General features: G+C 52.9%; 1 protein-coding gene across 1 annotated transcript in view; it reads right to left on the bottom strand.

Moving 5' to 3' along the window:
- Wscd2 (WSC domain containing 2) overlaps nt 1-12,266 on the bottom strand; it is a 92,497-nt gene that overhangs the window by 22,423 nt on the left and 57,808 nt on the right. The window contains exons 3-4 of the mRNA XM_028860836.2: nt 10,334-10,448; nt 7,892-8,076 (exon numbers count right to left, since the gene is read on the bottom strand). Of these exons, the coding sequence (XP_028716669.1) occupies nt 7,892-8,076; nt 10,334-10,448 (300 nt within the window). The remainder of the gene's footprint in view (nt 1-7,891; nt 8,077-10,333; nt 10,449-12,266) is intronic.

Genomic DNA, 12,266 nt, shown 5'->3' with positions numbered 1-12,266 from the left:
GGCTGCACCTCAGTTAACCTGCTGTGCTGGGCTGACCCACAGAATATACCGGGGGGGCCAGCATCTCCCAATGGTCCTTTGAGCAGAATCTAAGGGGCAATGCACTGTACAGAGAGGGAGCAGGAGAGGCAGGCCTTGACCAGAGTCCAGGCCACATAGGGGACATCTCTTCCCAGAAAGCTAAGAGCATCTCTGGCTTCCCACAGCCTCAATGTTCTCAGGTCTAGATTAGGAATGATGTGAAGGAGACTGGTAAGCTCATCTTGTGACAGGTCTGCCTCCCTGCCTGCTGCCCTGAGACGGAGAACAGGGGGAGAGAGGTATGAACTCCCAGGCTGGACATCAGGAGTCCAGACTGCAAAGGACAGGGAGAGACTGAGGACTTTGTAGTCCGGTGCTGCCTGGAGGAGTCTGCTTTGTCCTGTAAGCAGCTGCTCACTGAGTGGAGCCCCGATGGAGGGAGGAGGGTTGAACAGGAAGCCCCGATTTCAGATAAGGCGAGGGCTGCAGAGTCTCAAAGGGATGGAGACAGCGTCTTAGGGGAACAGGTGCAGAGGGCAGCAGGCTGAGAGTCGGCTCCAGCAGCAGCCGTCTCCCGGATGTAGGATGTTCCTGTTCTGAACCCCTGGGGAAGATTGCAGAGCCACAGGCTCCTGAAGTCCAGTAAAGTCAGTAAGGAAAGGGTCCAGCTGATTCTCAGGAGTCTGGAGAGCCCAGTGGAGGCCTCTTCTCTTTAAGTGGCTGTGCACTACAGCGTGGCCAACTGGACACTGAGCAGGCCAATGGAGGTTGGGACCCTGGGTCTTCCCACTGCCTTCCTGCTCCCATTTTTTGGTACCTGTCACAAGGCTGTCTGCTCTAGTGTCTCTTAGATTTGAAAATAAAACTGAGGTGGCCAAAGGCTCCCTTTGGCCTCTCTGTGGCATAAACATATTTGGATTTCCACAGGACTAGGATGTTGTTTTCATGCTGGAAAAAAAAAAAATCTCTGGAGTCCAGTGCAAAGGGGATCACCCAAATGGACCGGCTACAGATGCTTGCCTTATCTGGGTGAGGGGATTTAGGTGGTCATCTTCACTTTTCACGGAGCCTCAGTTTTCCTCAGCTGTGAATGGAACTGACCTCCCCTTCGCTTGTGCACACAGAGGCTTGGGTCTAAGGAGCAACTACTGTCTGGGTCCTTTAACAGGCATGCCCATCCCAGGACGGGATGAGGGTGGCCAGACACGGTGACTTTCCCAGGAACCATCCTCAGCCAGACATGGGTAAGAGTCAGGGAATAAAGAGTCCAGCCTTCTCTTCCTGGGGCAGATCACCTCTGAAGCCTAAATAGCACCACATTCCAGAGAGTTCCAGAAGGCCTAGGGGAAGTCTTCACAGCAGAGCGGCTAGTTCCACGAAAGACTCTTCACTGGCGGCTTCTCGTCTTGCTGCTCCATTCCCCAGCAGAGGCGCTGTGGCACCAGCCTCCAGCCACCTTGTATCCGGAGAAGCAGTGGAAGAACTCTTAAGGAAGAATCTCTTAGAGAGGTCAGGGTCACAGCCTTTCACTGTGACCACAGATCGAGTGACACTTCCTGGTCACGTTCCACCACAGCCCTTACCAAGGAGCAGTTATGGCGACTGTAACGGTGGCTTTCCATGTGCACCGTGGTGTCGGGCACATTCTGCACAGTATCTCATTTGCCTTCACAGTGGCCCGTGAGGTCATCTGAACTATTACCCTGTCCTACAGGCAGAGAGCCCAAGACTTAGAAGGACCCCGTCTCCAGGTCCCACAGCCAGCGGGGAGCAGAGCTGGCTTTCGACCCCCCATCTTCATGCACATCAATGACGCTTTCCCATCTTCAATTCTCCACATGAGCTGTGCCCCATGCTAAGGTGGGGGCTCTGGAGACCCCATGCCAGCCACGCTTATTTCCCAGAATTCTTCTCAAGCTCCACAGCAGGATCCTGAGGCGGTTGCAGAAGCTCGTGCCCCACATTTTGACAATGTCGGCTCTTATTGGCAGTCTCTCAAGGGCATGCGTGACCCCGGTAGCTTGAACTTTCTACTAGAAAGAGTTGAGTGGAACAATGGCGCATTGACATTCTTTGCTGGGGGCAGGTGCCAGAGTCTCTGAAGTCTTGTCCCTTCATTGTTCTGATGCTTCATTAAAAAAAAATGAGGTAAATGTCACCCGGCGCGAGCTCAGAGGCAGACATGGAGGAATTCTCCTTGGTCAGAAAGAGGCCACCACCCCCTGGGTAATTAGGCCAAGTTCCACTGCATTCAAGATGCTGGCAAGGGGATGCTGCTAGCTGGAAGCTGTTCTTAGCCAATGAGCTACCTACAGTCAGAAAGACACTGAATTACACAAAGAGCCTCCCTGTCCAAGGGGGCTCAAGGCAGCTATTTTTATACATCACCAGAAGATCCTGTGGGTGTTGGAAATCCCAGTAGCTTGATCTGGGTAGTTCTCAGAGCGAACTTGGGGACTCAGGGAAGAGCGGTGTGCACCATGCTGATGATGTCTAGACTCTCACTTGCTTTGTGGCTCCAGTGATGGCTGGGGTTATCCCTAATTTACAGAAAATGTTTAGAGGTTCAGAATGGATCTGTAGGTTGGCCAGAGTCAGTGTAGCAAAGAAATAAAAACGAGTGGGAAAACCCACATGACTCCCTGTGTCTGCCTTCCCTGCCTTTGCGAATTTTGAATCGAGAAGCTCAAGCTGAGTCCACCTGTTACGATCAGTACTGTCTCCTGTGATTGTAAGAGTCACCAGTACCATCTGTTAGAGTCTGGCAGAGAAGGTCCGTCCAAAGAGACACGAGTTTCCTAGACAAGCTGGAGGTAGGAGCAGCAGGACAGACCAGTGAGTGGAAGGCACAAACCACATGGCATTCTCCTCCCAACTCTCAAAGAGTTCTGGAGGTTCCAGAACTAACCATCATGGGCAGAATTCATTAACCCAGCTAGGAGGTATCCGCCGGATTCTTCAGTGTTATTGTGAACTTCATAATGCCTCATTAAGGTAGGAGAGGGGGCAGAGGTGAGAGTGGGAACCAGAGTGGGGTGAGGAAGGAGGAGTGAGGGGGAGAAGGAAGAAAGAACAGAGCCCAGGGAAAGCTGGGTGGCAGTCATGGGGTCTGAGCTGTAGCAGAGGGCAGTCAGCACCATGGACAGCCACACGAGGCACCCTGGGAACTCCTCACAGCACAGCACAGCTGGGAGGCGGCTGTGTATCTGCTCCACCCAAATCCTGCAAGCATCTTTCAGGCAGACACCCTCTTGTGACCTCCTGTAAAATCACAGCGTTCTCCGATCACCAGCTGGTCTGTCCCTCGGGGGAGAAAGCTAAACTCAATGGCACGTTTAGCAAACGGGTGTGACAAATGTCATCTCACCAAGAAGATAGTCCATTTCTCGGTTCTTTTGTACCAAGAGTGAATGAATCTGTGTGCCCCAGAGTCTGTGCGAAGGCAGAAGGGCAGAGATTGGCTAAGCCCACCTCTGAATGTCTTCATTGCTTGCTGCTATGGGAACAAGCGACCTCCTCACAGGCCTACCCGTGCGGCACTCAGGAAATAAATGTCCTCATAGGATCTTGATTAAAAGTGTCCTGTGTGGCTTCTCAAGAAACTCTGCAAATGGAGTCTTGTTTCTTCCCCTCCATTCCTGAAAAGACCACTTCTTTACCCAGGTTACTCTGCTAAGCTGGCTGTGAGCTAGGACTTGGACAACAACACACCTTTCTGAGTTGTTTTTGGCTAAAGCAGATCCCAGGTATGGGAGTCAAGGGTGCTTTGGAGTCAGGGCAAAGGCAGCAGAGACGTCAAGAATCTTAGAGCCAGGAGGCAGGAAAGGGGTGAGGGGCCAGAGGAGGAAGGAGTTAGGTTAAACTGAGTCCTTGCAGAAGTGACGTTCCAAATGAGAGTCAGAAACCTGTGTGCAGTCACCCCAGTCCTCAGAAGGCACCATGGCATCAGAAAGATGTGCACCCAGACCTCCTTAGGTCTAGCTCTCTTTGTCTAGATTTTTTTCCAGGTTCCTCGGTAATGTGTCTCAAATCTGGGTGCCCTTTCCTTCTCTACCAGAGGAAGCTTTAATCCACTGTTTGAGGACCCCCCCCCAAATGTGCCCCCTTCTATGGTGTCTTCCAGAGTGTTCCATGGAGTCATTTCTGCTCTCTGTACATCAGTTTCCACAAGTGTATAATGGGGACAGATGGTAAAGATTATTCAACAAGACATTTGCTGAATCTGGACTGTTGCTCCTGGCTGAACACTGGTTTCTCGCTCACCTGGACTCTCCTGAGAAGAGAATTCCACTCGTGTCCCCTTGCCTCCTTCAGGCAGCCTCTGCAGTCTGCTGTGCTTACTCCCATGGCTGAACCAACCCAACTGGCATCCAACTGTTACCCAAGGATTGTGGCTTCCTTGGAAGAGAGGCTATACCTCCCACACTGCATCTACATGAAAGTGCACAGTGCTCTGCTTCAGTTCCTCCATATGCCATGTGCTGGCTGCTGAGTGGGAACCTAGTAGGCATCCCGGCTGGACATCTGGTCAACCGCCTGTCTTCTTGTCCACACTACCTTCATTCTTGTCTCAAGGGGAGCAGCCTTGAGGCTTGGGCTTTCCTTTAGTTCTCTGGTGGAAGGCTTCACACCTTGTACACCACACTCTGGTGGTCTGAGGATGCAGAGCTTTTGGTAGAAATGACTGCATCTCTGTTTGGATATGACATAACACAAAGATCACAAAGATGCTTCTCTCAGGCAGGATGGCATCCATGCAGGGGACGTCTACTATCACAGAGATGGGCAGGCTCAACAGGGAGGATGTATCCATGCTCAGCCCAGTCCTCCCTACATGTATAAGGACCACCTCACAGAAGAGAGCCCCACCATTTGTGTGTCTTATACATCTCACCCAATTGAGAAGCTTTTGGTTTAAGTGTTACACCAGAGAACCGGGGGGTGGTTGGTGTTCCAGGTTATCTAGTCAGTGAGACACGCAACCTAAATCTTTCCCACCCATCCCAGGTACATCTGCAAGCAGCAGCAGCAGCAGCCTCTCTAAGTGACTGCAACACTTTGAGGCCATCTTTTCAGATGGCCAACATGTCACCATTTTAATGACTTGATATCAGTACAAATGAATCGTGAGGATGGGGAGTCTGCCACTCAGAACCTTGTCGCACCAATGATCAGACCCAAGCCTGCCACATGGGTTTTCTCTAGCTGCGATTTCCCACCTCTGCTCTTTGCCAGCTGGGTCTTCAGACCTGAACCGAGGTGACCGAGGCAGATGGTGTGACCGGCACATTTACAAACTGGTGACATGCTCAACCCAGTTAGCCGCAGGGTAAAGCTTGCGCGAGGCCGCCAGAGTTCAGGATCTCAAGCCCTGTACACATTACCTAGTGATGGGTTGTTATAGAGACAGCCACAGAGAAGATATCCTGTCCCCACAGACAACCAGGCATGGAGCTGCTGCCAAACACACCTGTGTATTCCTGCCTCCCTAAACTGAGGATGGGAGCTGTGGGCCAACAGCCTGTGGACACCTTAGGGGTGTAGAACCCAGCTCTGCCTGGTAGCTCAGACCTGTCATCCCAGCTGCTCTAGGGGCTGAGGCAGTGGCTTCACAAGTTCAAGGCTGCTTGGGCTACAGACTGAGTTTAAGGCTGAAGATAAGGCGTGTAGAGAGCAGTTACCTAGCATGTTTGAGATCCTGGGTTCCATTCCCCAGTACTGCAAAAGCCCAAACCCAAACCAAACAAGGTCACAGTAGTTTGAATGAAAATGTTCTCCATCATCTCAGGCATCGGAACACTTGGTGCCCCAGCTGGTGGTGCTGTTTGGGGAGGTTCTGGGAGACACAGCCTTGCTTGAGGAAGTATGTCACTGGGGGTGGATGCTGAGAGTTTTCATTAGTGTTTGCTTGCTTATTTTTTTTTGAGATAGGGCCTCATCTGCAGCTCCGGTTATTCTGGAACTCACTCTATAGACCAGGCTAGCCTCGAACTCAGAGATTCACCTGCCTCTGCCTCCCAAGTGCTGGGATTAAAGGTGTGTGCCACCACCGCCCGACACTGGACTTTGAGAGTTCAAAGCCTGGTGCTACTCCCACTTGCTCTCTGCTTCATGCTTGCAGCTGAGATGTGATCGCTCAGCCTGCTGCTCCTGCCTGCCTGCCTGCCACAATGGGCTCTTCTCTTCCTGGAACCATAAACCCCAATAAACTCTTCCTTCTGCAAGCTGCCTTGGTCATAGTGTTTTCTCATAGCAAGAGAAAAGTAACAAGTACAGGAATTACTCAATTTAACAAGGTCTCCAGGGATATCGGGCATGCTGAAGTGGGGCCTGGCTGAAGAGCTTTCTAGAAGCCTGCGGCTGGCTAGTTTTACGTCAGCTTGACACGGGCTCAAGTCAGTTTAGAAGAGGAAACGGAAGTTGAGGAAAGGTCCCCGCCGCATTGGTCTGTGGGCGAGCCTGTGGTACACTTCCGTTGACTGATGACTGATGTGGGAGGGGCCCAGCCCTGGGCTGATGGTTCTGGGTGTCCTAAGAAGGCAGGGTGAGCAAGCCATAAGGAGCACACCAGTGAAGCCACTGTTGCTCCATGGCGTCTGCTTCAGTTCCTGCCTTGGGAACAGCCCTGACATTTTTGGATGATGGACTGTGTGATGGAGAAGTGGAATTAACCCTTTCCTTCTCAAGTAACCCTTCTGTCATGGTGTTTATCACAGCAATAGAAACCCTGATGAAGACGAAACCCCTGCCTTTGTTGTTGTTGTTTGTTTGTTTTTGTTTTTGTTTTTTTCCTGCCTGTGTGAGCCTGGGCAAAATGACTTCAATTCATAAAGCCTACGTTCCCTTGCTGTGGATAGCGATGGTTGCCGGTGGCAACTCCTGGGCAGGGCTGAGGGGAGGAGACATGGAGTCAGGCTTGCCCTGAGCGCAGCACCTGGCCACCAGCAGACTCTTGACAATAGCTAATAACTGGGACTCAGCACTCCCTGCTCGGGAAGGGGCGGAGGGACGATGATGGCCGCCGCAGAGGTGACTCCTCCCTCTCCCACCATCTCCCCTCCCTTAGTTTACAAACTGCAGAGTTTTTCCAGCCAGACTCAAGCTGGGAACACTAGCAAAGCCCAGGGGAACTGTGGGAAGTCTGCTGAGCTAGAGAAAGTGCCCCACTGCGCAGAGCTGTGACAATGAGACAGGTTTCCCGCCTCAAATGGGAGCAAGTAAAAGCAATGCCTCACACTTGCCTCCCCTCCCCCTCCCTCTCCCCCCTTCCTCCTTTCCTTTCTTTTTAGTTTGCGGTCCTGGAGATTGAACCCATGGCTTTGTGTGTGACAGGTGAGTCCTCTAACACTGAGCTACCTACATCCCCAACCCCCTCTCACCCCTTAAACTTGTTTTGAGACTGGTTCTCATTATGTTGCCTAGGCTGGCCTCAAACTTCCTCTGTAGCCCAGGCTGTCCTTGACTTGGAATCATGCCCCACCAGCCTCTCCAGGAGCAGGGACGTCAGGCCTGTGCTGTGAGGTCTGGCTTTCCCTGTGTCTATTTCAAAGGTCACTGTGACGATGACATGGCCTAGTCTGCATAAAGTGCTCGGAAGAGGACAAAGGCTTTGTGCTCTTACAGTCTTGGTTACTACATTGTCCTAGGCAATGGAGACAATTTTATCTCAGAGGAGACAGGCCAAGGTCAGGTTCAGACTCGGGGCAGAGGAGGGTGGGGTCACAGGAACGTTGAGCGGCTGGAGTGGGTGAAGACCGGGGTGGGCGATGAAGGTACAGGGCAGACATTGAGGATGAGACCATCAGACCCCTCGGAGTGGGTAGTGGAGGGCTATCGTGCCACAGCAGAGGGGCGGGGCGAACTCACGTACACCTGCGGGCGGACTCCTGGGCCAGCTGAAGCCGGTAGACTGAGAGGCGGTTGACACCGCCACACACGCTGCCCCGCTCTCCCTTGCAGTCCATGTCACACTCCGCGTCGCTCACGTTGGCCGCCTGGATCTTGTGGCCGCAGTAGCACTCAGCGCCGAACTCCAGCCCAGCGTACAGGTAACCCCTGGGGGAGGGCTGTTGTCAGGCAGGGCAGTGTGGACAGGGAGACCCCGGGGGACAGGGGACGCAGTGGGAGAAAACCCCGGGGAATAGGACCCTGAGACTTTGGGGTAACAGGAGGTGGACAGAGTCTCCAGGAGGCCTGGAGGCCAAGGGATGAGAACACAGGAGACTTCAGAAAGGGGACAAGAGGGTTGGAGGGATCGGGAGCTTGGGGGAGGAATGGCGTCATAACTACTCCAAAGGGCAGGGTCACCTGTTGGGAGTCCCAGAGGGTGGGGAGTCAGAGGGCCCGAGGCACTGTGTGTGTGTGGGGGGAATTCAGAGACCCCTGGGGACAGGGAGAACATCCTGGGGACACCCACCAGCCCTCATCACTGCCTGATGTGTTGTATCCCCCATACTACTCTCCATGTCCATATTAACACTCATACTCACACATAACACACACTTACACTCTGTACACACACACACACACACGTTCGCTTATACATACACATACATATCTACACACTCACAGATACTCATACACACTCACTCATCTATACACATTCACACACATACTCACACACACACATATTCACACACACATTCACCCATGTACGCACACATTCACGCACATTCACTCTCACACACATTCATACATATATACGCACACATATTCACATACACATACATTCACTTGTGTGCACACACACATTCACTCTTACATATTCACACACCCACAGATACTTTTGTTCATACACACACACACACAAACACACACACATTCACTCGTATGTACACATATACACACACACCACCATCATCACCACCTCGCCCCTCCCCCATTCTTCTTTCACCACTGCAGAACCCAACCTCTGCCTTCCAGGAAGCATCACCCAAGGAGACACCTCATTGCCAGGTCCCCTGAGAAGCACTGGGGAGGAGAGGAGGAGGAGAGGAGGAGGAGGAGGAGGAGGAGGAGGAGGAGGAGGAGGAGGCGGGGCGCTTGTATCCCTTTGGCAGGCTATAAAACCAAGCTCACATACCCAGCCAAGAAAAAAATTTCTTCCCCGAAAACAAAGCAAAACAAAATTCCAGGAGCTCTGAGGTTGGCTATTTTTTCCTTGCCGTGGAATTCTTCCCTAAAAAGGATACGCAGTGGACACCAGTCTAAACACATGGAAGGAGGCTGTGGGCTCTGGCTGAGGATTCCGGGAAGGAGGGGGGTCCTTGCCAGCCCCCTGACCACTGTGCTCCCAGAGACAGTCTCCAAAGCCTTGGGGCCCCTTAGAGAGAAACCTGCAAAAACATGTCCCGGAGGAGCTGTCGGTGGTAACAGCTGTCTCCTGGGTCCCTATTCAGTGCTGGGTGGGTGGGCAGGGCCACCCAGGTTTGTGCCCGCACATGCCCTGGTGACTTGTAGCATTAGTCTTGCCCCATCCACCTGCTCGCTCTGGAAGATGAGGTGAAAGCAGCTGATATGACTGAGCATCTTGGAACCTCACTTGCTTCCATCCCTCTAAGCCTGCGTCTCAGACATTCCCTGGACCCCTCTCCTACAATGGAACCCACTGACAGAAGCAACCTTTCCCAAGAGAAGAAAGTTATTGATTCTGAAACAGGAGACAGCCTGCAAATCAGAGCCAGAAGGGATGATGGCTGAGGAGGAGGGGCATTGTTCTAGAGAGGGCTCAGTGATTCCAGCCGGGGAAGGGGCTTGTATACCAGCTGAACCCCTGGCTTGGGAGCACTGGGAGTCCACAGAGCATTTGTAAACTGCTCTTCTCTTAAAGAGTGGAGTTTAAAACCGGGCATGACGGCACAGGTCTGCCATCCCAGCCACTTCCCGGAGTCCGAGGCAAGAGAACTGAAAAGACCTGTGGCCACACAAACACCATTTCTTAGAGACAGTCAGGTGTCAGGACTCCGATCACCAAGGTAACCAGCTGACCATGCGTACCATACCTTACCAGCCTGCTCCTTGGCACAGTCCTTACAGTTGGGGTCCTACACCACAGACCACATTTGTATACATCTTTGTGCACACATATGTATGTGGATATATGCACACACATGCACGTACACAGACACACACGAATGCACACACATCAATCATACATGCCATCCTTTGTTTCCATGGCCCCTTGTTCACCCTCTGGCATTCTCTCCATGGCAAGGCAAATAACACCACGGAAGGGACCCTGCCTGGGCAGAAAGGGTTGGAAGGGACATGTCTGGGGACACGGCAGAGGTGGTGGTGGGGCGCGTGTCACTACCGTTCAGCACAGTTGTCCTGGCAACGGAAGACAGTCATCTTCTTGTAGTCGAAGAAGGACACTCCTCGCAGGGCCCGGCTCTGGGTGTCGTCCAGGTAGCAGCCGATGTACTTGGCTGTGTGGAAAGAGGAAGAGTTAGGGACAGCTGTGGACGAAGCCGGAGGGCTGCAAGAGGAGGTCCCTGTCACGCCCCTGGCTGTGTGGCTTCGCCAAGTGTGTCCTCAGGGCACAAACAAGGGGAGGAAAATGCTGGCCAATCAGGGCAGTGGGCACTGATGGGTGAGGCTGCAGGCCCTGAAGACAGGAGGGACAGCCGTTTCCTGGTGTCACTGGCTGCTGGGGCCACGCCCCTAGCCCAGAAGGAGCCTCACTTCACCCAGGATAAGGCCTGTTTTAGTGGCCGTGGAAGGTCTGGAAGGTCCGCTCATCACTAGTGACAACTCCGGAGGGTCCCGCTGGCCTTTGTTCTTTCTGGCATCCTAAACGCCTCCCATCTCAGACAGACAGGGTGCTGTAGGTGCAGGGCAGGGTCTCCCACATGCTTCACTTGGGGCCTAAGCTTGTTTATTTCTGTTTCAGGCAAAACCCAGGGCCCGACACATACTCGTTAGCACTCTGCCGTGGAGCCATGCTCCCAGCCTTTGTGACTTTCTGAAACTCAAATTTCACAAGCTTTTTAGGAACCCCCTTTTTAAAAAGTGCATGCATGTGCGTGTGTGTGCGCGTGCGTGCGTGCGTGCGTGCGTGTGTGTGTGTGTGTGTGTGTGTGTGTGTTTGCGTGCAGATGTCTGCAAAGCCAGAAGACAGTTTGAATCCCCTGGAGTTACAGGAGGTTGTGAGCTGCTTGGTGTGGGTGCTGGGACCGCGCCACTCATGTCCTCTACAAGGGCAGCGGATGCTCTTAACTGCTGAGCCATCTCTCCAACCCCACTGGGATCCATTTTACAGACTGGAGAGCCAGTCATTAGGACGTTAACATCCTCTTGCCTCTGCCTCCTGAGTGCCGGGATTATAGGCAGATCTCACCTGCCTCCCTACAGGGGTTCCCTGACCCAGTTAGGGTGGGTGGCACTGCCCACCCACCAGCCTGCTGGACTCAAGACAGGGCATGAGGCCCATGCCCTGAATTCTTACAGATTGAAGCTGGGGGTGCAGGCCTGTCTCCCCTGGCTCACGACCTTTCCTGGCTCACGACACTGGCATTCTGCCAGACCAAATACGACAACAGCTAGGACCAAGTTCCGTCTGTGCAGGAGGGCAGTTAAGTGGTGGTGGTGGGAAGATGGGGGGAATGGGGGTGGGGGATGAGGAAGAAGGAGAGGGAGTGAGGAGGAGGAGGGAGGAGAGGATTAAGAGGTGTTGAAGCCCAGGTGTCAGATCTTTTCTGCAGTCCAGTCGCATGGCAGGACAGATGGACACTCCCCAGAACCCTGATGCTGAAGCTTATTGACTTGCTGAAGCCGCCCACAGGGAAGTTCTTAGACCAAACCCAAGCTCAGGCTCATCTCCTCCAAAGCTGCCATTTCTGGCATATTACCCTGAGGCAGGACCCTGGAGTTTTCTCCACCCTGCTCATACACTAGGGTGGAGGACAGAGAGGGAGGACTCCCTGGGGCTGGTGACAGTCAGGGTTGGAGACAAGTTCTTCTCCCCCAAGTCTAGACTTTCCATCTGAAATGATATGCTCACTATGGCAGAGAATCCTTTTTCAGTTGGTATGGTGTTGTTTGGGGGATGGAACCCAGAGCTTTGAGAATTCAGGGGTCTCCCTGAACCATCAGATGCTGCTCGACTCTACTAGGCTGTCCCCAGGCTAGCATTAAACTGAGATGTCCCATATTTGTTGAAAGAACACGAGAATGTCTGTTTCCTCATCTGTCAACAGAAGGGAGACACAGGGTCCTCTGTGCTTAGAACACAGGCCTGCCACATA

Source organism: Peromyscus leucopus, chromosome 23, assembly GCF_004664715.2.
Source record: "Peromyscus leucopus breed LL Stock chromosome 23, UCI_PerLeu_2.1, whole genome shotgun sequence".
NCBI lineage: Eukaryota > Metazoa > Chordata > Mammalia > Rodentia > Cricetidae > Peromyscus > Peromyscus leucopus.
The sequence above is the reverse complement of the archived record's forward strand: the minus strand, read 5'-3'. Positions and strand labels throughout refer to the sequence as shown.